Source organism: Dipodomys merriami, unplaced genomic scaffold (assembly GCF_024711535.1).
Source record: "Dipodomys merriami isolate MVZ:Mamm:240054 unplaced genomic scaffold, mDipMer1.0.p SCAF_11, whole genome shotgun sequence".
Taxonomy (NCBI): domain Eukaryota; kingdom Metazoa; phylum Chordata; class Mammalia; order Rodentia; family Heteromyidae; genus Dipodomys; species Dipodomys merriami.
The window spans coordinates 17,472,565-17,498,116 of record NW_027202382.1 but is presented as its reverse complement, the minus strand read 5'-3'; the positions used below and the strand labels follow the sequence as shown (position 1 = coordinate 17,498,116).

Genomic DNA, 25,552 nt, shown 5'->3' with positions numbered 1-25,552 from the left:
GGTGGTCCCGCCCACACCCCCGTTCCCACGTCTCGGGATTCGTCCTTAGCGCCGAGAGCTCCGCCTGGAGCAGTGAAACGCAACCGCTTCCGGCACAGCTATTTGCTTCCCTGGGCCAGGGTTATCGCGGCTCAATCTAGCACATTAACTACCCCGAAGGCTAGTAGGAGAAAGTCCATCCTTCTCTATCTTCTTGGTCTTGATTAGAAACAGGACTCGAGATGCTTTGTACTTGGCATGTTGAATGGAAAACCCTTGGTACAGCTACTTAAGGATAAGAAAATAAGAATAAAACCAACCCAGGCCGGGAGGCAGCACAGGGTAGTGTTTGCCTGTAAAAATGTGAAAGAGACCGTCTTTTTCTTAGTTTAAGAGACGAGAGAACTCAGAATTCAGGACCCAAGCTTGCCTGGCCAGAACTGAAAAGGCTGTAATTGATTGGATCCAAATAAGTGGACACTCATGTCCCATATGAGGTGTATACGATGATCAATTCCTTCTTGTAGAACTTTTCTGTTGGCTGGATTCCCTGTTCAGTTTACAAATAACAACACTTGGTGCCATCTTCCTAGAGTAAGCATCACTGTCAGCTCTAAAATCAGAAATTATGAAACACAAGAGAGTAAGTAGAAAAAACTTTTATTCTGATTCTTCTGGTCTAGGGCGTTAATGAGGTGAAATATTGTAATGAAGATTATATTTGTTCTGCCAGAGAAAAAATGTGAGGTGACTGAAAGGGTGAAAAACACACATGTACATACAAAAATAGGAAATCCAGTTTTTGTTTTTTTTTTGCACTATCTGCTCTTTTACTTATCCAAGGAGACCCTGCTGGCTCAAGACTTGTAAATCAGAAAGTTTATTCTGCCCAGACTCTTTCTGGGGTCTAGTTCCTGGCACATGTATAATTTTGGGTGTTTTTTTCTTTAACAATTACATGAGTAGCTGGGCCACTCGTGTAATCCACTAGGTTTACAGGCTTGTGCTCAGGATGCAAATGACAAAGTAGAGCACTCAGAATTTGGGGGCCTTAAAACAAATGTTTTAAGTGCTCTACTTTGTCACTCTGCAGCTTTCCAAGAAGACCCCTCCGTGGGTGCATATGTGAATCAGTTATGTGGCTGTGGACAGCAAAAGGAGAAGGGACAGCCCTAGATGTTAGGATGAACACAGAAGCTACTTCTGAGAGAAGCAGTATGCTTATACTTTTGGGGATGTGCATCCTTGTGTTAATGAGTAGAGCACTCAGCACTCAGAAAACAAGTTTTCAGGCCCTAGTCTAGGGCCCCGAAATTCTGAGTTCTCTACTTTGTCTTTTGCATCTTGAGTTCCAATGTACTCCTCAGTTTTCCAAGAAGTCGGGGAGAAAAATTCAGTTCTGTGGCCATTAACAGCAAGAGGGGAGGGGGCAGCACTAGAAGCTAGGATGAACACAGGAGCTGCTTCTGACAGAATCTGTATATTTATCTTTGGGGGATATCTGTCCTTATGTTAATGAGTATGGCACTCAAAAAGACACTCAAATTCTTTTTTTTAATCTTTTAATTTTTTTAAAATTTTGTACATTTTTATTGTAAAAATACTGTACAGAGGGGTTTCAGTTACATGACAAGGTAATGAGTACATTTCCTATTGAGCATTGTTACCTCTTTCTTTGTTTTCCCCTTACAATCCCTTCCCTCCCACCTCCACAACTACTGCCTCCCTCACGGAAATTGTAATAGGTCAACTTGTATCCTTATTGAAGCATTTTGTTTTTTTCCCTTCCCCTTCCCGAATTAGAATCTTGTATATGCAAGATGCAGGGCACCCACATAAAATACAGTGAAAACAGGGGTTATACCATGGGGAGGAACATACAATGAAACAAAAAAGTCACGTGGTGCATTATAACTATGTTAGAAACAATAGCAAGAAATAAAAAGGATATTTGTGTCCCTATCTTGGGGTTAATTTCGCTTAAAATCATCTTATATGGTCATATGTACATAGCTTTTGGCCTTTTCTGCTTGTCCTACACATATACTAGTTATTGCAAATAAGGGAAACGATGGGACCTATGTTTCTTTGAAGGCCCTCAAATACTGAGTGCTCTACTTTGTCATTTGCACTCTGAGTTCCAATACACACCTCCACTTTCCAAGGTTTTGGGGGGGGGAATTCAGTTTTGTAGCTGTGGACAAAAAGAGGGAGGGGACAGCCCTAGCTGCTAGGATGAACACAGAAGCTGTATGTTTATCTTTGTGGGATGTCTGTCCTTGTGTTAATGAGTAGAGCACTCCAATTCTGGGAACCTTAAAACCTTTATTTTAAAGCCCCCAAATTCAGAGGGCTCTACATTGTCATCTGCATTCTGAGCTCCAATACACTCCTCAGCTTTCCAGGAGGTTGGGGGGTAGGGGGAATCAGTTCTATGAATGTGGAGAAGAGAGGAGGGGACAGCCCTAGATGCTAGATTGAACAAAAGAGCTGTTTCTGACAGTAGCTGTATATTTATTTTCATTGGGATGTCTGTCTTTCTGTTAATGAGTAGAGCACTCAGAATTGGAGACCTTAAAACATTTGTTTCAAGGCCCCCAAATTTGTTTTAAGGCCTCCAATTCTGAGTGCTCTACTTTGTCATTTGCATCCTGAGCTCCAGTTCACTCCTCACATTTCCAAGAAGTAGGGGAAAAAATCAGTTCTATGTCTGTAGACAGTGAGAGGGGCGGGAGCATCCGTAGATGCTAGGATGAACACAGGAGCTGCTTCTGGGGGAAGCTGTATATTTATCTTTGTTGGGATGTCTGTCCTTGTGTTAATAAGTAGAGCACTCAGAGTCTGGGGACCTTAAAACATTTTTTTTAAAGCCCTGAAGATCTGAGTGCTCTACTTTGTCATTTGCATTCTGAACTTCAATAAACTCAATTTTCCAAGAAGCTGGGGAGGGGAAAATCAGTTCTGTGGCTGTGGACAGTAAGAGGGGAGGGGACAGCCTTAGATGTTAGGATGAACACAGGAGCTGCTTCTGACAGAAGCTGTATACTTATCTTTGTTGGCTTTCTTTGTGTTAATGAGTATGAGTACTCAGATTCTGGAGGCCTTAAAACACAACCTGAGTAATAATTATTTCCCCTATTACTCACGTTGTGTTATTTCATTACTTTTGATTTTTAAATCATTCTCTGATAAGCAAATGCACTGACTTCTAGAAAACTTAACATAGGAAATATCCACAAAATATTTCACTCTGAAAAGCAGTGTGGAGGTTCCTGAAAAGACTAAACATAGAGCATTTATCCAAATGACCACAAACAAGGCCACACTAAAGTTACCAGCACAACTATGTTTGTTGCAGCATTCTTCACCATAGCTAAGGTATGGAAGCAACCCAGATGCTCTCAGTATATGAATAACAACTGTATGATTTTCTTCACAAATGAAGGACTGTTGGTAAATAAGTATGGTGTTGAGTTTTTTAATTCATTTTTTATTGTAAAAATACTGTACAGAGGGATTACAGTTACATGAGCAAGGTAATGAGTACATTTCTTATCAAGCATTTTTATCTCCTTCTTTGTTTTTCCCCTACCATCCCTTCCCTCCCACCTCCACAACTACACTTCCCCTCCCCTCACTTTAAGAGAGAGACATGGGGACATGTAAAATTAGAACATATGAGATATATATATATATATATATATATATATGAAAGTGAGTGTACTCTAGAGGAACCCATAACAATAATGACATATTACATTTGTAAATATAACCAAAATGAAAGGATCAAAATATAAATTATGTTCTTAATAGAATAACTATGAACTAGCATGTGTGTGTAGTATAAAAGGGAATCATTGTGATCTCTCAGACATTATATGGTGAACTCTGACCCAATTCAAACATCTACATATAGTCTTCTTTACCTCCTCCCTGTTGTCACTTTTTTAAACAGTCTTTGTTGGGGTACCTTATACTTGTATGTGTGTAGATGTACCTTATATACATGTATATGTTATTTATGTATGTGTATACTTTATTTACATATACCTATTTCAAATACAATTTACAAAGACATACAGAAAAAGATTATAGACCCCTCATCCGGGACTTACAGCAAATTGTTGTTTGTAGTCATATGTTCAGGCATGACCATGAGGGCAATATTTCATTTGCATTCTATGCTCCATGATACAGCAGGCATTGAGAACACTGATGGAAAGGGATTCACAACCCTATCTGTATAATAGAACCCTTGATTAGTTTTAGCACTATTACAATGGGAGAATCCAAATAATTAATTTGGCAATAATCTAGAAGAAGTCTATTGCCTTTATGCCAGGTGTATGCTATTCTCTTGGTTGAGTGTTAATTCAAAATAGATGAAAATGAATTTTATATGTCTTAATTTGCCTAGTGTGGGTGTCTTATATCTAAACCCAAAGTGCTCAGAATGCTGAAATCTATGTATAACATAAATAAGGAGGGATACAAGGCTATCTATCAATATTCCAACCTCATTCTTCAAGGAAATAGAAGAGTCAATCTAAAAATTCATATGGAGCAATAAAAGATCCCGAATAGCAAAAACAATCCTTAACAGAAAGAACAGTGCTGGAGGAATATCAATACCAAATTTCAAACTCTACTACAAAGCCATAGTAATCAAAACAGCTTGGTACTGGCAAAGAACAGACCTCAGGACCAATGGAATAGAATTGAAAACCCAGAAATGAACCTACAGACCTATAGCCATCTAATCTTTGATAAGGGAGCTAAAAAAAAATAGAATGGAAGAAAGACAGCCTCTTCAGTAAATGGTGCTGGCAAAAAATTGGTTAACTACTTGTAGAAAACTAAAGCTAGATCTTTATATATCACCTTGCACCAGAATCAACTCCAAATGGATCAAAGACCTCGGAGTCAAAGCAGACACCCTGAAAACATTACAGGATGGAATAGGAGAAACCCTAGGTCTCCTTGGCCCAGGCCGAAATTTTCTTAATAGAGACCCAGAAACACAACAAATCAAAGAAAGGTTGGACAAATGGGATTGCATGAAATTGCAGAGCTTCTGCATGGCAAAGGACATAGCTAGCAAGATGAATAGAAAGCCCACAGATTGGGAGAAGATCTTCACTAGCCATACAACGGACAAGGGTCTCATATCTAAAATATACTTGAACTCAAAAAAGTAAATCCCCCAAAAACAAATCCTCAAAGAAACAACAACCCAATAAATAAGTGGGCTAAAGACGTAAAGAGAGTGGGCTGGGAAGGTGGCTCAGTAGTAGAGCGCTTGCCTTGCATGCATGAGGCCCTGGGTTTGATTCCTCAGCACCACATAAGCAAAAAGAAAAAAGCCGGAAGTGGCGCTGTGGCTCAAATGGTAGAACGCTAGCCTTGAGCTGAAGAGCTGAGGGACAGCGCCCAGGCCCAGAGTTCAGGCCCCACGACCAGACCAAAAAAAGAAAAAAAAGAAAAAAAAAAAGACTTAAAGAGAAACTTCTCTGAAGAAGAAAGAAGGATGGCCATTAGACACATGAAGAAACGCTCAACCTCACTAGCCATAAAAGAAATGCAAATCAAAACAACATTGAGATACTACCTCACCCTAGTTAGAATGGTTATAATCAAGAACTCTAACAACAACAGATGCTGGAGGGGATGTGGACAGAAAGGAACCTTACTTCATTGTTTGTGGGAGTGTAAACTTGTTCAACCACTTTGGAAAGTGGTATGGAGGTTCCTCAAAAGACTCCACATAGAGCTCCCCTATGACCCAGCAATCCCACTTTTGGGCATTTACCCAAATGGTCACAAACAAGACCATACTAAAGCTACCAGCACAACTATGTTTATTGCAACATTATTTACCATAGCTAAGATATTGAACCAATCCAGATGAATGGATCAAGAAAATGTGGTATATATACACAATGGAATTCTATGCCTCCATCAGAAAGAATGACATTGCCCAATTTGTTAGGAAATGGAAAGACTTGGAAAAAATTATATTAAGTGAAGTAAGCCAGGCGCAAAGAAACATAGGTCCCATGGTTTCCCTTATTTGCAATAACTAGTATATGTCTGAGACAAGCAGAGAAGGTCAGATAAGTTGATGTTAGGTGAAATAAACCCCAAGATAAGTATTCAAAAGTTTTGCTTTCATGCAATTGTTTCTAACATATTTATTTATTTATTTATTTATTTATTTTTGTCAGTCGTGGGGCTTGAACTCTGGGCTTGGGCGCTGCCCCTCAGCTCTTCAGCTCAAGGCGAGCGCTCTACCACTTGAGCTACAGCGCCACTTCCCATTTTCTGGTGGTTTATTGGAGATAGGAATCTCACGGTTTTTCCTGCCGGGGCTGGCTTTGAACCGCGATCCTCAGATCTTAGCCTCCTGAGTAGCTAGGATTATAGGCGTGAGCCACCAGCGCCCGGCTTCTAACATATTTATAAGGTGATTTCTTTGTTGCTTTGTATGTCCTTCCCCTATGATATAACCCCTCCTTTTACTGTATTTGAGGTTGGTATAATTTGTGTAGGGGAAGGGAAAAAACAAATAGTTTAAATAGGGATACATTTGGACCCACTGCAACAATGAGATGTACAAGTTGTTATGTCAAAAACAAACTTTACAACCTTGGTGGGGGGGGAGGGAGGATTGGGTAGGGGAGGATGGGAAGGGTTGGGAAGGGGAAACAAAGGAGGAGGCAACAGTGCTTCATAAGAAATGTACTCATTATCTTGCCCATGTACCGTACCCCTCTGTACGGTATTTTCATAATAAAAAATAAGGAGGGATACTATTTAAACCTCACCATAAATAAGACATGGTAGTTATACAGGAAATAATACTGAACTAAGCTTAAAGTTAATCAGATGAGGGGTCAGGCTACAGCAATACACAAGCATGTGCATCAGCATGTTATTATGAAAAGTTTCAGACCAGGCCAGTTGAACAAGGTGAATAAAGGCACAAAGTGGGATTTCTGAATCTGAAGAGGACAGTGCTAAGCCACTGTGTTTTGTACCACGAAATTCACATGGAATCTCTGTGTTTACTTTATGACACAGTCTCTCTCTGTCTCTGTCTCTCTGTCTCGCTCCTTCTCTTACCTAATCTTTACCTCTCTCCTCCCTTTTTCATTTCCCCATATACCTTTAAAATCCTCAATAATGTTGCAAGAGCAGAGGATGCCAGACAGAATGAAAATTTTTCTCAATACAAGTAAATTCTCTTCTTAGGTTGCAGTTATTTTTAGAGAAAACTTGAGCAAAAACTGCACAATTCAATTAGAAAACACACGCTCAAAACCTAATCACTTTCTTGTATTGGTAAAACCTTGGAGTTTGTGATATATGACATAACACAAGAGCCAGCCCCAATACCTCATCATGTAGGAAAGCACTTACATTATGTTTCACATTTTCACTTGCATATGGTAAAATCATGGGCAATCATGCAACAGCAAGTTCCCAAAAGAATAGGATTAAATAAAATTGTTTCACTGCTTTGAAAAGTCTCTTTGTTCCTTGTGCCTAAAGTCTTCTGATGGCTCGTGTGTGTGCAAACTATTTAGAGTTTCTTTTGTACTATTCTCTTTGTTTGGGGCATATATTACACAGCCTCATATTCTCAGTTCAAATGGGTATGGATATCTGTATGGCTCATACCAGCAATGTTCTCCCACTGGCTTTAGCCACAGGTGTGGCAGGTTCCCCATCTTTGATTGTGGAGGGTGATGGTCAATGACTGATAGGACTTTTATTTGAATAACACTTTCTGTCCACTTTCCCTTGCACCTCACATTACAAGTTTGATTCAGAACTTTTACATGATCCCATGAGGCTTTATTTGCAAAGTTTCTCACTACTACCTTAGGGCCAATTCCAACAAATTTCCATCCATCTCTGGAGTCTTACACCCTTCGGTCTTGATGAAATTATAGCACCTGGGAGTGGAGAAGGGAACCATCCAAATATTTTGCATCTCATGTTTTTGACTTGGATATAGGACCACAGATGCAGAGCCCCAGGGGTGAAAGAATACAGCATTTGTCTACAGAAAGACAGCAGGTTATGGTGAAAGAAGTGGGCGGGGGCAGAGTGGAAATCCTAGGCAATAACATCACACTCAAATATTCTTGTATTCATGACAGATTTACTTACTTTCTGGTTATCATAAGATCCACATATGTTCACAAATAAGGTTTACATACCACTCTATGATGTTTCCTTTGATTTTTACATCAGTTGTACTACAACTTCCATTTCTTGTCAGTTCCCTCAGTGAAGAGGAATGCTTACTCACCAAGAAGGAGACTGCATATAAGAGTGGAGATGTGTTGATTGCTGGTTTTTTCCCCCTCCAGTACATGAAAATAGCACGTAATTTTGGCAAATCCATTGGTTGGGACAGTAATGCTGAGAAGGTGAGGTAAGTAACTTCTGAACTTTATTTTTTATTCTCTGTTTGATTTTCAGTCTGAGCAGATCTTTTGTCAATTAATGCTTTCTATATTCTCTACCATTTGTTACTATGTAACTTTGGACTGGAAATAGCCCAATATTTGTTTGTGTATCTCAGATGAATACTTTTCTTTTTTCAAAAGGGAGGATACAATTTTCTTTTTTTTTTTAAAGTGTTATTGTAAAGATGATGTACATAGGGGTTATCATTTCCTAAGTCAGGTAATGAGTATATTTCTTTTTGAAAAGTGTTATGACTACTTTTCTTCACATAGCTTTCCTTTCCAGGACTGAAAACTCTGCTCACTGTAACACCTCTACATTATCTGTCATTGTGTCATTGCAAGAATCAAGCAATGCTACTTGAAAAAGCCATTGACATGAGTTTTAAGCTCACAAGTTACAGGAACATGTATTTCCCCATAATCAAGAGGCAGATACTTTCCTACATATATATGATTTCTAATATCTGTCAGTCAGCTTTTTGATGCCCATCTGTATGAGGAAGAATTCTTATTGGAAGGACGCAGTTACTATTTCAAATACATTGTGGGTCAGAACTTCACATCAGTGGTGCTTCATGTAGCAGAGGACATTCTGTCAAACCTGAAGAAGGGAGGCATTACAGAGGTTCTACACTTACTCTTTGTTCGGGTTTACATGTATACACACATTCTCAGTACTTATATATCCACATGAGTTTTACTGCAGGAGATTACATTTACAAGATCACAAGGCAGAAATGAGCAGAAATGAGCATTCTAATTTCAGTCCTATTAGAAGGTAAAATATTACTTGGAATATTGATTGCTTGCGTCATTTTCCAAGTTTGGTAAATCAAGCTTTCCTTGTGGCATCTGTTCATATTCAGGAATAGCGATGGCCTCTTCTAAACTATTCTCATGTATAACACATAACTTTTGCTTATAGATTGTTGGACCAATAGGAACTGTGTTTATCCATTTCCCCATATATTAATAGTAAATATTTATTTAAATATTTCACAGATGTATTTATATAATGTCATTGATGTTGTATTTTCTGCTGATGCATGTGTCATAGCTACTTTCAGTTATACAAATTCTGTGTGTGGATGTCACTGGAGTCTGGTCTGACAATCAGGTATCCTGCAGTAAAACATTTGTCTGGTAGTAGATAACAATAATCAATTAACCTTTTATCCATGAAGGCTTTCCCTTAATTATTTGGATGAATGTGATGAGGCTTAGCAATGAATGAAATCCATGGAGCTAAATCTTTAGCACAGCATGACCAAAAGGAACTGGTATTAAAAGTTCAGGATACCAGTTGATGGATGGAAAGTTACTTTAAGAAAATGATGCCTCTCAGCTATTGGCTGAAATATTTAATAGAGTTCATATTCAAGGCACATACTGTCATCTAATGTCACCCTATATCAGTACAGAATGAGGACTGCAGGATATCAAACATTATCACTTATTCAATTTATCACAGGCCAGAAATGGTCTTCTAATAGACAAACAGAGAGATGAAGAATTGACAGTGATCTTCCAGTGGAATCAGGTGAGCTATGTCAAGCCTTCTTTTCTAGACAAGGCGGTAGCTTCCACTCATATATGATGGTAGCCTATGAAATCCTGTATTCTGAGGGTTTAGAAGAAGCCAGGGTAGGCTGCTGGCATTGACTTTGTGCTGTCTTTTCTAATAGTCTGGCTTGGGAAATCCTACTTCCACCTGACACAATACAGTCGTAGTACCTCAGATTTTCTCCTATTTGCTGATTCATCCATTAGACAAATAATGTTAAAAACTTTTCCAAACGTTTCAGTTCACTAATTAAATCAACAGTTGCAACAAACAACTTCAGGACTTGGGAATGTGCTTTCCCATACACTTAGAATCTATTTCTTTCTCTAGAAAACCTTCTGAAACCTTTCCCATTTTAATGGTGGTGGGGATGTGACTTCATAGATACCTCAGGTCACAAATGTATGTTAATGTCCCTATTCTGTATGCTATTTTATCACTGGCAAGTAGAAATGCTTTTTAAGGGAAATTATTTGAGCCAGTCTTTTCTAAGTATATTTTATTAGCAAACATTTATAAAATATTTACTTTAACTGGCTTTATGCTTTATCATATGACTTCTCATTAACAACCACCTGATTTTTGCTCAAGCTCTCTACAAGATCTGAAATATACCTGCTGATTTTAACTTTATTTCTTTTCAGAAATGATTTGGTTTGCATTTTCTCCTCCAAATAAATATAAAATAAGACTATATATTGTAAAGTAAATTATGTTCTTCACTGCAATTTGGAAAATGAATAATTCATTATTTCTATGCTATTTTCAAAAGTAACTGTCTGATGGATAAAACTTTCAGATACAAACCAATATTTTTTGTTCATTTTTATGTCATAGTTACGTTTCTATCTATTCTGCTGTCATTTTATCCCATCCAATATTTTACACAATAGTAATGTTTTTCCCTTATCATTCTGAATTATTTTCCTAAAATTGGCATGCTTCCAGAAACTTTCAAATATTTTCAATGAGCATACAAAACCCTTTTGTAGAAATGTATATATGTTGTTGTTGTTATTGAGAAAAGTGTATTTTTATGCGTGCTAATCCACAGCTTTGAAAATGAATAGGTCCAAATGCACCACATCCCTCTCTCCAAAATGTCAGATGTATGTATTGTTCCCATGTTATTGGCATCCTAGCCAGGAAGTCATTCGCTTGTGCCTACTTCTTGAAAGATTTCTCCTCTGTGTTTCTCTACTGTTTTCAAAATTTCATGTCTCCTATTAAGATCTGTAAACAATTTTGAATAAATCCTATATTTGGTGAAAGACTGCAATGCGATTTCAGTATTTTACATGTGGATGTCTGTATTTTCAGAGCAACCACAGATTATAGAGGCCATTTTTCAGAACAGAAGCTGAGTTCAATATTCATGGTTACAACTACATGGATTTTTATTGGGCTTTCTATTGTATTTTGCTGTTTCTTCTGCCTATGAAGTGACAGGTTTTAATTTTAATAATTTTTAGATAAAACAATCATGCAGTTGTTTTCTGCCAAGGCTGTATCTGAGTCACACTTCTCATAGTTCAGCATCTTCAATTGTTAGGAGTATATATCTCAGCGAGATGCACATGTCCCTAACTTCTACTAGTCTATTTTTTAATTGTACTAGAAGTCAATGGTAAAAGCCGGGCGCTGGTGGCTCACGCCTGTAATCCTAGCTACTCAGGAGGCTGAGATCTGAGGATCGTGGTTCAAAGCCAGCCCGGGCAGGAGAGACCTTGAGACTCCTATCTCCAATAAACCACCAGAAAACCGGAAGTGGTGCTGTAGCTCAAGTGGTAGAGCACTCGCCTAGAGCTGAAGAGCTGAGGGGCAGCGCCCAGGCCCAGAGTTCAAGCCCCACGACCAAAAAAAAAAAAAAAACAAAAAAAAAAAACAAAACAACAAAAAAAGAAGTCAATGGTAACTTTAAGATCCAGTATTGCCAAACATTTATTACTAGTTGTTTTTGTTTTGTTTTGTTTTCTCTTCCTTTTTAAAAATATATTTTTTAATTGTAAAGATATTGTACAGAGGGGTTACAGTTACACGAGTAACATAATGAATACATTTCCTATCAAGCATTTTTTCCCTTCCTTTGTTTTTCTCCTACCATCCCTTCCCTCCCCAAATACATGTTTTTGGGTTTTTGGTCAACCCTGGGGCTGTACCTGGAATCTGTCCTCCTGTTCTTCATCTCAAGGCGAGCACTCTACCACTTGAGCCACAGCACCATTTCCTTACTAGTTGTTTTTTCCACATAGCTTTGGTCATTCATTCAAGGATTTTTTAGTTACAAGTTTTTCATTGTTTTCCTATTCCCGTGATGAATGATCCTGATATTTTGGTATGGACTCCATAAACATGTAGGTAATTTTCTCTACTGTAAATATTTTAACAATTTTTATTTTTCCAGTCTATTTAAGGAAAGATATGTTAAGGTAATTCAGTTTTGCTGTTGATTTTTCTTTTTGATTTAAGAAGTGGTTGTTTTTTCATTTCTATTTCCTTTAAGTTAGAAGCTTATTGAGTTGTTAAGTTGAACAAGTTTAATATTTATATTTTTCTGTTCTTATATTAATATGTAGTCTTTTCTGGGTCTACTTATTGTGATTTCTTCATCATCTTTGGATAGGATTCCTAAAAAGCTGTTCTGCAATGAGGGATAAAGGGATCAGCAATAGTGTTTTGTTATGTTTTTGAAGATCTATTTTTCACCATTAGTATTTAAAACTAGTGTGGCTGGATAAATCCTCCTGTTCAGTGAATATCAAGCCAAAGAAAGAAACATAGCAACTTATGCCACTTTCATGGTCTGTTCAAGGAATTACCATAAATCAAATGAATTTGATGATGTATGATGGTATATTAGAAAACTGAACTATGACTTAGACTTGTTTTCATTTTTTAAATTTTCCTTAATATGATTTTAGAAAGAACATATTTTCCAATGCTGAATCTTTTCCTGCTGTTTGAAACACCTTCAGGATGACTGGGTAATTTTTCTTAAGTTAGTGGTCCTGGAAAAGTGTTATGAGAAATAACACTGAATTATTTTCATGCCTTCCTCCTTAGGAGTTTGACTGTCATTCCTCATGTTCTATTCACCATTGCCAAGGGTTTAAGGAGATACTTTGGAACCCCCTAGCCTACTGGCAATTTAGATATTTATTCTAATGGTATTTGTCTGACATTTTAAAAAAACAGGCAGCTCCAAGGTTGACTTGTATCCTGCCTTGTAGTCAAAGGCTTGGATTTAATTCTTTTTCTCTGTCATATGGGAGAACAAAAATTTGATGCAGAAAAAGGAAAATTAGCTTCTTTTCTATTTATTAATGCATCTAATTTGCCTTTGTTTAAGTAAGTAAGAATTTAGTTCTGCTGCCTACAATTTTGTTACTGTTCTGGGAGTTTTTTCTCATCAATTTGCTTTTTCTGAGGAGAGAATCATTCTCATGTGTGCTCTTGCTCTACATGATTCTCTCTCACAAAAGACATTCTCTGAATTAGGTTACCCTACAACAGAACCAAAGAAAATCAACTTTAGCATGATAATAGGATTTACTTTGCTTCTTGTTACATTTACTAGAACAACCTTCAGACATTGACTGGTTAGGTATTCATGAGAAAATGTCTCATGTTTCAAAACTAGTACCAACTGTTTTGTACATATTTGACAGAGGGGAAATACAAGTTCTCTTTGTTCTCTTGTAAGAATATAAATCTCATTCATGAGAAACACTTTCATGATCTCACTCAAAAAGAATTACCTACATAAGACTCACATACTGCTGGCAATGGTGGGTCACGCCTGTAATCTTACCCACTAAGGAGGCTGAGACATGAGGATTGCTATTCAAAGCCAGCCTGAATAGGAAAGTCCATGAGACTCTTATCTCCAAATAAACACAAGAAAACTATTAGTGGCTCTTTGGCTCAAGTGGTAGAGTACATGCCCTGAGCTGAATAGCTCAGGGATGGTGCTCAGGCCCAGAATTCAAGCCCCATGACTGACAAAAAATAAAACAAAACCCAAATCTCCTATTCTAATTAATGTTAGAGGTAAGGTTTCAATTTGTGCATGTTTATTTTCCTAAACAAACATTTATTCCCTTAAGTCAATGCATGAAATTGAAGATATTCCCTGTGCTCTCTCTACAGGTATAACTTCAACAACTACCAGTTTATTCTAGCCTTGGCTTTTGCTGTTGAAGAGATCAACAAAAATCCTCATCTTTTGCCTAACCTCACTATGGGATTTTCTGCCCATTCAAATGGAATAAGATACCATTTGCTGTATAAGAGTCTTGTCTTAAGCCTCTCTGGGAAAGATTTTATCTTGAATTATGACTGTAAGAGAGAAAGTCAGACTGTAGTAACACTGACTGGACCAGCAGGCCAAATCTCTTCCCAGTATGCAACAGTGTTGGACCTCTACAGATTTCCACAGGTGAGAACAGGAGGGCTGCTGAGGGATGAAAGCATGACTAGTTGATGCCATTCTCAGGTTTTTGATAAATTTGGAAAAAAGAATGCTGAATTATAAATGCTCCAAATGAACTACCTTTGGTGAGATGTCCGTATGGGCTTGCTTTAGTGTAAGAACAGCCTATAGCAGACCACAGGAATACCTCTATCTCTTACCTGGTTCTTTCATTTTCTACATAGGCCTCAGGAATGGAAGCAGTACTAAACATGGGATAAACAAGGCTTTTTATAATTTCAGGTGTTGCTTAATGCGTATCAGGTCTGAGGATGCTGTTTATGTCAATCCAATTCCTGACTTTTTAATTTTTTTCCTTCTAGCTGAACTTTGGGCGTTTTGATCCTGTCCTGAGTGATCATCGCCTGTTTCCTTCTGTCTATCAGATAGCCCCCAAGGACACATCTCTAGCTTTTGCCATGGTTTCCTTGATGGTTCATTTCGGATGGAAGTGGGTGGGTCTGGTGATCTCAGAAGATGAGAATGGTTTGTGGATGCTGCCCCAATTGAGAGAAGAGATGAACAAGCAAAAAGTCTGTACAGCTTTTGAACACATACTACCACTTTCTTTCTATCATGAAGCAACTGAATTTCGACCCTTTCATCGGAAAATTAGAAATTCACTCTCAACTGTGGTTGTCATTTACGGTAACAATGAATTCATGTTCAATTTTGTAAACGCTTATTTCACAAGAACTTTAAGTCTAGGAACCATCTGGGTCATAAACTCCCTTAGTACATTTCTGTATGAGATGAAATATTTTTTGTTATACTCATTCCATGCACCTCTCTTTTTCTCACACCACCATGGAGAGATTTCTGGTTTCAACAATTTTATCAAAACTGCTAACCCATCCAAATACCCAAAAGACTATTTCCTTGCTTTGGTGTGGATTCGCTTTTTTAATTGCACATTTTCTGAGTCTAGCTGTGTCACTTGGAAGAACTGTCCAGCCAATGCGTCCTTGGAATGGTTGCCTAGGTACATTTTTAACATGGGCATGATGGAAGAGAGTTACTATATATATAATGCTGTGTATGCTGTGGCTCAGGCCCTTCATGAGATGCTTATTGGTCAAGCAGAAGCACAGCCAGTGGGAAATGGAAGAAAACTTCAGTTTTCCCCTTTTCAGGTGAAGAATTTGCACTGACAAGTAAATGCTATCAGCAAACTGACATTGTAAGAGGGATTCGTTCAAATCAATCCAGGTAGTGGAGACAGATTTTTTTAAAGACAAATTGAGAAGCTGTACTAAGCTTAGCTGTCTGTGATGATTGTTGTTTTTTATCTTTTAGTGCCAGCTCTTAGCCTTGAACTCAGGGCCTAGGCTTCTTTTTTGCTCAATGTGAATATTCAAACATTTAAGCAAAACTCTTCATTTTTTTCAGTAGGTAATTGGAGATGTCTCATGGTTGTTCATGTCCAGGGTGGCTTCAAACTGGGATCCTCAGATCTCTGCTTCCTATGTAGTTTGGATTACAATTGTGAGCCACCATCACCCAGTTTGTTTTTGAAATAGTTTTTAAACCATGTAGAATTTTACTTGAATAAAACCAGTGGTAAGAATTATTTTTAAATAATTTGTTACTTATTGTTTTCATTCCATCTATGTGTAACACGTCAGTGCTCACGCTTTCAAGTTTGTACTTACTGATTTTCTATTTGCATTTGTAACAGGCAAGCAATAATGAAAAATTTGTTCAACTCAGTATTTTGTGCACAATTGTTCATATTTTGTAAGTGAAATAATTTAATTCTAATTCAGGTAGTTTTTTATAATTTTTTTTTTTTACTGAATTACACAGTGGAGTTACTCATAAAAGAAATCTCTGTGCCTGTGTAGCCAGGCAGCTGAATGTACTAGATTTTTAATCTTGAAGTATTATCTTAGACAGTTACTTGGGTCTTAAAAGTTATCAGCATTATTTGATATTAGTTCTCCATAGACTTTCAGTTTTTCTGCTACATTACCCTGTTAAAAATGGATTCTGAAACAGAAATAAAAAAGTCAATGTGATACATACTCTTTCTTCCAGTTTTCTGTGTGAACTTTTGACTAACTTGACTCTGGTTGATGCCTGTCTTTTAGCTCCACCCCTTTCTGAAGAACATCCATTTCAACAATCCTGCTGGTGACCAAGTGATTTTGGATGGGACAAAGAAATTGGTGGCAGAGTATGACATTGTGAACCTTTGCAATTTTCCAGAAGGCCTTAGGCAAGTGGTGAAAGTGGGAAACTTCTCTCCATATGCACCACATGGGCATCAATTATCTCTATCCAAAGATATGATCGAATGGCCCATGTTATTTATAGAGGTTCGTTGAATCAAACAATGGTGATCTGAAGTTGGAATAAATGAACAAAATGTCTTGCTAGAATTTATTCCTCTTGTCTTCATTAATAATGCAGTAATGTAAGTTACCAACTTCCCATTTAGAATATTTTTTCCTCTGTCATGGGGCTTGAACTGTGTGTCTGAGTGCTATCCCTCTGCTCTTCAGCTCAAGACTAGTGCTCTACCACTTGAGACAAAGTGGCACTTTTGGTTTTCTGGTGATATATTGGAGATGAGAATCTCATGGACTTTCTTGCCCAGGTTGGCTTTGTACTGTGATCCTCATACCTCCGTCTCCTGAGTAGCTAGGATTACAGGTGTGAGCCACCAGAATCCAGCCCATTTAGAACATTTTTATGAAGTAATTGATTAATGGGTCCATATGGAGCATATTTATTTGCCAAGTTATTTCTTAATATTTTTCTCTTATGTATTCCAAATATAAATATTATCTGTGTTATAAAGCTCCATATAACTGTAACACAGTATCTTTGAAAGTCAATTTATAAGGTACAATGTTTAATTTCATTCATCAATTTGCCAGTTGTTTGTTATTTTAGATGATTTCCCATCTTAAGAAGAACGGCTACTTTTCCTACATTTTCCTTTAAGAAGGGCAGAGGAAGGATTTAAAACATTTTTCTTTGAGCTTGTTAAAATACCTGAAATAATATCATCCAATTATATGTATATATATGTATGTATATATATATATATATATATATATATATATATATATATATATATATATACCTGCATCTATACAGAATTTTTTATTCTAAATGATCAAAATGCTTCCAACACTAGAATCTGAGTGTATTAATTATAAGTAACTTGTCTGTCATCAACACTAATCTGCTTTTTTTAGACTCTGCCATCTGACTGCAATGAGAATTGTGGTCCTGGATTCAGAAAAACCCTTCAGGAGGGAAGGTCTGTCTGTTGCTTTGATTGTATCCCTTGCCCTATGAATGAGATTTCTAACAGGACAGGTAAGTGTGTAAGTATTGAAGTAACATCTTCTTAATGTTTCTTAATCAATGGTAGAAAATAGGAACGGAGATAGCGCCGGTGGCTCATGCCTGTAATCCTAGTTATTCAGAAGGCTGAGATTTGAGGCTAGTAGTTAAAGCCAGCCTGGGCAGGAAAGTCCGTGAGACTATTATCTCCAATTAACCACAAGAAAACTGGAAGTGGCGATGTGGTTCAAGCCGTAGAGCGCTCGCCTTCAGCTGAAGGGTGTAAGGACAGCGCTCAAGCCCAGAGCTCAAGCCCCACAAAAAAGAAAGAAAGAAAGAAAATAGGAACGATCCATGATAGATAGCATACTGAGACAAAAGCCTTCCTTTTATTAGGTAAGAATTTACATGTTAGAAAAAGATAAAATCCTTCCAGAAAATTCACAACACCTGAAGAGGTATAAAAGATTTGGGCAAGTTTTGTGGACCAGTTTCCATGTACATGATATCCATTCCACCAAATAACATGTTGAAATATTCTCTGTAATATGGCAAAATATATTGTGTAGCAAAAAATTTACCTCAAGAGGACCACTTTAACTCTTTGCTACAATCCTAAAAATGCAGCATTTTGGATAAAGGATATTGAAAGAGCATATTAATTTGAAAGGACAGTATATGCTAATTATTTTTATTGTTAAAAATCATTCTAGACATTTTTGAATATATATTTCAATATTTAGAGAATGAAGGGTGTAAGGTTCACAAGTGATTTATTTGTACCTTGAAATTATAAGTCATAAAGTGTATTTTTTAGAAATGTTATTTAGTACCTGATAAAATATGAAATATTAAGAGAAAATTATTGTTGTGATAGGCTTTAGATATTGTAGAAAATGAGGTAAAAATAAGAGGATAGAAGTAAGAGTAAATATGAAGCTTATATTGGGTGGGAAGAATCATATTTTATTTTATTTTTTTATTTTTATTTTTTTTGGGGGGGTTCCGGTCATGGGGCCTGAACTCTGGGCCTGGGCGCTGTCCCTCAGCTCATCAGCTCAAGGCTAGGGCTCTACCACTTGAGCCACAGCGCCACTTCCGGCTTTTTTCTTTTTGCTTATGTGGTGCTGAGGAATCGAACCCAGGGCCTAAGGCATGCAAGGCAAGTGCTCTATCACTGAGCCAACTTCCCAGCCCAAAGAATCACATTTTGTAATGTCACTGTTATCAAAATTGGGTAGTGAGTCAATGAAAAATCCAATAAACTACCATATTTGCTTTGAAAAATTCTGAGATGGAGAAATCTAGGGAAGATAATGAGGATTATTGATTACTTCTGTTTCTCTGTAATGTATATATTCATGCCCCAAATTAAATGTGCACATTTCTCATAAAGTATGTGGTTTCTGAAGGAATTGCACCGATTATTACTCGTGGTGTGTTAATTATGTGAGATAGATTTCCATTTTGATAATGGAAAATGATTTCATGAAAATAATGAAAAGTAAGAAAACTTATTAGGATGACATGATCAGGACTCACATTGAATTGCATGCTTCATAGAATTTGTATCTTTGGTTTAGAAAGCAACAACACAGAACACTGGGTTAAGCTCAACAAATTAAGTTCTTTAGAGGAAGGACAGAGAAGCAAGGTAACTACTATACAACTGATGGTAATACCACTTCTTGCCAGATTTGGAGCAGTGTGTGAGGTGCCCAGATCATCAGTATGCCAACACAGAGAAAAACCTCTGCCTGCTGAAATCTGAGAGCTTCCTGGACTCTAGGGACCCTCTGGGGATGACTCTAGTCTGCTTAGCTCTCTGCCTCTCTGCACTAACCACTGCTGTTATTGGGATTTTTACCAAGCACAACAACACTCCCATTGTCAAGGCCAACAACAGGGCTCTCAGCTACATCTTGCTCATCTCCCTCAACTGCTGCTTTCTTTGCTCCTTGCTCTTCATTGGACATCCCAACACAGCCACGTGTGTCCTCCAGCAGACCACATTTGGAGTTGTGTTCACCATGGCTGTTTCCACTGTCTTGGCCAAAACTGTTACTGTGGTTCTGGCCTTCTCTGTCACTTCTTCAGGGAGAAGGATGCGGTGGTTGCTGGTGTCAGGAATGCCTAACTTCATCATTCCCATCTGTACGCTGATCCAGCTCTTTCTGTCTGGAATCTGGTTGGGCACTTCTCCTCCATTTGTTGATACTGATGCACACTCAGAGCATGGTCACATTATCATCCTGTGCAACAAAGGCTCAGCCACTGCCTTCTATTGTGTCCTGGGATACCTGGGCTCCCTGGCCCTGGCAAGCTTCACTGTGGCTTTCTTGGCTAGAAACCTTCCTGACACCTTCAATGAGGCCAAGTTCCTGACCTTCAGTATGTTGGTGTTCTGTAGTGTGTGGGTCACCTTCTTGCCTGTCTACCAAAGCACGAAGGGGAAAACCATGGTGGCCGTGGAGGTCTTCTCCATCTTAGCCTCCAGTGCTGGCCTGTTAGGCTGCATCTTTGTCCCTAAGTGCTACATCATCTTGTTGAGGCCAGAGAGAAATTCTCTGCATGGAATACAGGGCAAAACCCATTCTTGGAGAAAAAAACCTTCTTAATATTAAATATAGGTCTTTCTAAAATCACAGAGCCTCTGTAACACGTCTGTACTAATTATCTCCTCAGATCCTAGTTTAGGTTTGGGAAAATACTTTAAACCATAAAAGATTTTTTACTCATTCTCCTAGTTTTCTTTTTTTTTTTTTTTGGTCGGCTGTGGGGCTTGAACTCTGGGCCTGGGCGTTGTCCCTCAGCTCTTCAGCTCAAGGCAAGCGCTCTACCACTTGAGCTACAGCGCCACTTCCGGTTTTCTGGTGGTTTATTGGAGATAGGAGTCTCACGGTCTCTCCTGCCCAGGCTGGTTTTGAACCGCGATCCTCAGATCTCAGCCTCCTGAGTAGCTAGGATTACAGGCGTGAGCCACCAGCGCCCGGCTTCATTCTCCTAGTTTTTCGATGTTCATTCCAAATTGACTATTTGTTGATAAACATTAAATTGTTCTTATTATTCCATTTACCCTGATTGTATTCCAGATGATTCTCAACTTATTTTTCCCTGACTTTTCTATTTTAACTGTTTATTATCTTGGAAGTAATTGTACAACGGAGCTGCCAGTTCTGAATACAATGCATTTTGTTCAAGGTGTCCCCTTTCCACCTTTCTTATCTACTTTTGGGTGTATTATTTAGTCTTCTTTTGCTTCACTTTCTTTTTTCCTTCACTGTCTCAATTCATTTTTGAGAATTTTATATATCCCCAGTCCTTAATAGTCTAATCATTATGTATTTGATTTTGCTATGATAGATATATATTTTACTATTTGAAAATCTTGTTGGCTTTAAATGTCTTATTTGTAGATTTTATATATATCTTATTTACTGGTAATTTTTTGTTCTCTTACAAGCTTCCTCCATTTATTTTTTACCCTTTCTCTCTCATAAATCATTGAAAATTAGATGTAGGTAAGCTCCAGGCACACAGCTCAACTTTATGTGGAAGTTGTTGAATTCATAATATAATACTGAAAGGAAGTTGGTTGGTGGACAATAGGTTTTACATCCATGATCAATTATCTCCTTCTAGACAGAATTTTTTAATCACCACTTACTAACAAGAATGCGGAGAAGGAATTCTTTTACACTGTTGATGAGTATATAACCAACTGCTTCCAATATAGAAGGCAGTTTGGAGATTCCTCAAGAAAGTTAAGCCAGAACTCCCTTGTTATTTAGCAATACAACTTTTTGGCAGTGTTACACAATATGCACATGTAGATAGAGTAAGGCACAACAGTGTCTGTTGCTGTACTATTTCCCCATAGACACATCATGGAAACAGAGCAGAAAAACATATTGGAGTTTTACACATCTATGCAAAAAGTTAATTATGTTATTTGTAGAGAAATGAATGGCTCTTGAAAAATTTTCCATAAGTAAGTCCAGGTCAGAGATTACAAAGATGATGTTTTCTCTGATATGTGGAAGTTAGATCCTAATTATAAATACATTAGTTCTATACATGCTAGTTTACATATACATATAAACATGTGAATGAAATCATGGTGTACACAGGAGTGGCATAATTCCTACAAAAACTAAGTTAAAGTTTAACAAACATAAGGCTAAAGCATTTGAATTTGGGTTCCAACTAGCTAGGATTACAAAAGTAAGCCACTGGCTCCCAGTTGAGATGTATGAAATTTAGACAGAGTCATACTGTGTATGTGTGTGTGGGTATATATTTATGTATATATATAATTGTTTTATGCTTCTGTCTTTTTTACAAAAATATACAAATTTAGGTATTGTTTTATGCTTCTTCTTTCTTACAAAAACATACAAATTTAGGAAGTGTGAATGTGTTACAATAGCATGTTGCTTTGTATTTTCATTGTGCTGATTTTATTTACTTTGGTTATATGCCAATGTAAATAGAAGGGAAATTTTCTTTTGCTCTTTTAGCATCCCATGCTGTGATCTACAGGGGAACTCTAATTTGCATTTACCACAATGGCATTTACACTGACCTAGACTTTGCATATTCACAAACACATTTTTGTGAGACTCCCTTTATTAATAGATTAAATTCCATTGTGATAAACAAGTTGTGTCAAACTTGTGAGTTCATAAAATCTTCAAATAATTTCATTGTTGACCTTTAAGGCCTTCCTCCTGCCCATTGATAAACACCAGAAATTGTCAATATTCTAATGTATTCTTCTATATTTTTATTCAAGGCTTTATAGTTTTCTTTTTAGAGGTCTTATAGATCTTGATTCCGCTTATCCCACAGTGATCTACATAATTTATATAATAGTAATAAACCAATTGTAACAATTCTAGCACATTAATGCAATATGTTAGTACTAGGAAAACTGTCAGGCACATAATGGTTCATGTGATTGTTGGGATCAGACATTTATATTTAGAAAGATAACAGAGGAATAGATACAATAAGATTTTTTTTTTTTTTTGTTGATCGTGGGGTCTGAACTCTGGGCCTGGGTGCTATCCCTCAGCCCTTCAGATCAAGAGTAGTACTCTACCACTTGAGCCACAGCACCACTTCCGGCTTTTTCTGCTTTCCTTGGACTCAGTCCGTCTTTCGTGGGACGGACAAAGACCCAACATCTGTCCAACGTGGGGCATGAAAGGAAAATATACCAGCCGAGGCTAAACGGTCTCTCAGGGTAAGTGAAACCCTTAGTACGGGTAATTCTATCTCACAGAAGGAGGACTTGGGAAGTGAGGAGGAAAAGGAATGGGCCAAATTTGACTGAGAACACACTGATCAGATAGAAGCATGCACAGTGGAAGTCAAAACTAGGTGAAGGTTACCCCCCCACTCGGGTGCCCCTGATGGTCCCCACCCTATTCCCCCGAAAGGGGGGAAGGTATGGCGCCCTACGCAGCCCTACAGAGGGACCTGTGAGATCTGGATCCCTATGACCGACCTTCCATGGAGGGGCTGAGTGCTGGGGAAGTAACCTACACAGAAGCTTACCCTATAAAGGAAGGGCCACCCAGAAGCCCGGACCCTGGGCCACAGGATTCACTTCCCCAAGCGTATCCGGTCAATCTGGCACCAGGAGCTAACAGACCCTTGGAATGGTATCCATGGGAAGCTAAGGATCTTAAAGAGCTCTGCAAGGTGGTGGCGGAGGATGGACTGAACTCTCCTTGGGCCCAGACCCTATTACAGGACATTGCTTATCACCTGTGTGTCCCTATGGACTGGCTGGATGTGGCCAAAGCCATCCTCACCAGTTCTCAGTTTATCAAGTGGTGTGCTTTCTTTAAGGAGGAATGCAGAGTTCGGGCACAGAATAACCAGCAGGCACAACCCACGATACCTATTACTTACACCATGTTAACAGGGATGGGGGGGAAGGGTACTCCACTGGCATCCAACAGGCTACAAATACCTGGTCCGTACTGTGATCAGGTGAGGCAGGCAGGACTTGCAGCGTGGTACAAACTGGATGAAGGGCCTACTGAGTCCCCCATAGCAGGAGTGAGACAAAAACCAGGTGAACCTCTACCTGGTTTTATAGACCGAGTCCAACAGAGTGTTTATCATAAGCTGCCAGCAGGGGACCTCCGAGATCAGTTTGTAAAGCTGCTGGTCTGGGAAGGGATGAATGCAGACCATCGCACGGCTTGTGCGAGATTGAGAGATAGTTCCCTGAGCAGATGGGTTGTGGCCTCGCAGGATGTGGGAACGCAACAGTACCAGTCCCAATCATTAGCTTTAGCTTTACAAGCTCGGACGTCTGCAATGACTGAGGCTATCACCCAGGCACTGGCAGGCCAGGGCCAAGGGACCCCAAGGCCATCAGGGAGAGGGACTTGTTTTAAATGCGGACAGGAGGAGCACGTTAAGGGGGACTGTCCACAACAATTACCCTCCCCCCCCCCCCCCCGCTAACCGGCCTGGGGGTCCAAACCGCCCCCTACACCCTGCCCCAGGTGCAAGAAGGGATACCATTGGAAAAAGGATTGTCGATTCAAATTTGATTTAGAGGGGAAGGCTTTAAACTAGGGAGGGGCGTCCTCCAGCCCCGTTAACTCAAGGAGGAACCCCCTCTGCTGTAAGGCCCAGGCAGCCTCATGGCAGGATGACCCAGGCCCATTGGACTGTCCCCTGGCAGAAGGACTCTGCCCTAAAATGAGTATTTTTATAGGCAGGAATCGGTTTCACTGCCTAATTGACATGAGGGGCTGATCGAACTGTACTCAGGGAGGAGAAAGTGCCCTCGGACTAGAAGCTTGCACACAGGCCCCCGATATTGGGGTAGGGGGCAACTCCCAGTCGAAAGAGATGGTCGCCCTTATGAAAAAGGATAAACTAACTAACAAGGAAAGAAAACGGCTATGGTGGTTGTGGCTTGTGTTTAAAAGAGGGAAAGCTAAAAGGATAACTATTAACCATCCCCAAGGCAACCAGCCCTTGAGAAGCTCTTATGTTCCCTAACAATTGCAGGTGGTGATACTCCATCTGTTGGCTGTCCTGACCCTCCCAGTCCCAGCAATGGCCCTACGGAATCCACATCAAGCTCAACGGGTAACCTGGGCAGTGATCAGCGCTGGCAATGGAGAAATCATCAATAGCACCACAAGAGAAGCTGTCTCTTTGACCTGGTGGCCTGACCTTCATTTTGACCTCTGTGACCTGGCTAGAGGATCCTGGGATGTTAAAGATTGAAACCCCCCCCCCAGTGTGGGGGCCCATGAGGATGTACCGTGCCTCATGTGTGGGACCCCCAATACCCAGGCTGCTCCCTGTTTTAAAGAACGCAACCTTATGAGATACTAACTTTTATATATGCTCCGGAAGTAATCGAACTGCTTTGGACATTTCTAACTGTGGTGGGGCTGATGTCTAGTACTGTGCTAAGTGGGGATGTGAGGTAATGAGGACGGGGTCTTGGATCACGCACAAAGGCCCTATCCTTGTCCAGCGAATCTAGCCCTCCAGACTTGCCTCGAACCCCCTGCGTGGCCCATCCTCTTCTTACCAATGTAATCCTGTTAAAATAACCTTTACAGAGGAGGGAAAAAGGATAACTAACTGGGAGGTGGGCAGGATGTGGGGGTTGCAGTTATATCATAAAGGATAGAGCCCAAGAGTTCCATCTCATGGCTCTCCGCATCCATTATGATAAGCTCAGTGCTGAAAATTACCCCCATCTTAGGTGAACCT

At 39.0% G+C, this 25,552-nt stretch overlaps 1 protein-coding gene across 1 annotated transcript; it reads left to right on the top strand.

Moving 5' to 3' along the window:
• Nucleotides 1-470: 470 nt before the first annotated feature.
• Nucleotides 471-20,443, top strand: LOC138816192 (vomeronasal type-2 receptor 116-like). Its single transcript, XM_070005768.1, has 7 exons — nt 471-622; nt 8,358-8,422; nt 14,173-14,461; nt 14,818-15,627; nt 16,585-16,812; nt 17,701-17,824; nt 19,487-20,443. Exons 1-7 carry the CDS (start codon nt 608-610, stop codon nt 20,407-20,409), a joined length of 2,454 nt encoding a protein of 817 aa, XP_069861869.1. The 5' UTR covers nt 471-607; the 3' UTR covers nt 20,410-20,443.
• Nucleotides 20,444-25,552: the final 5,109 nt, after the last annotated feature.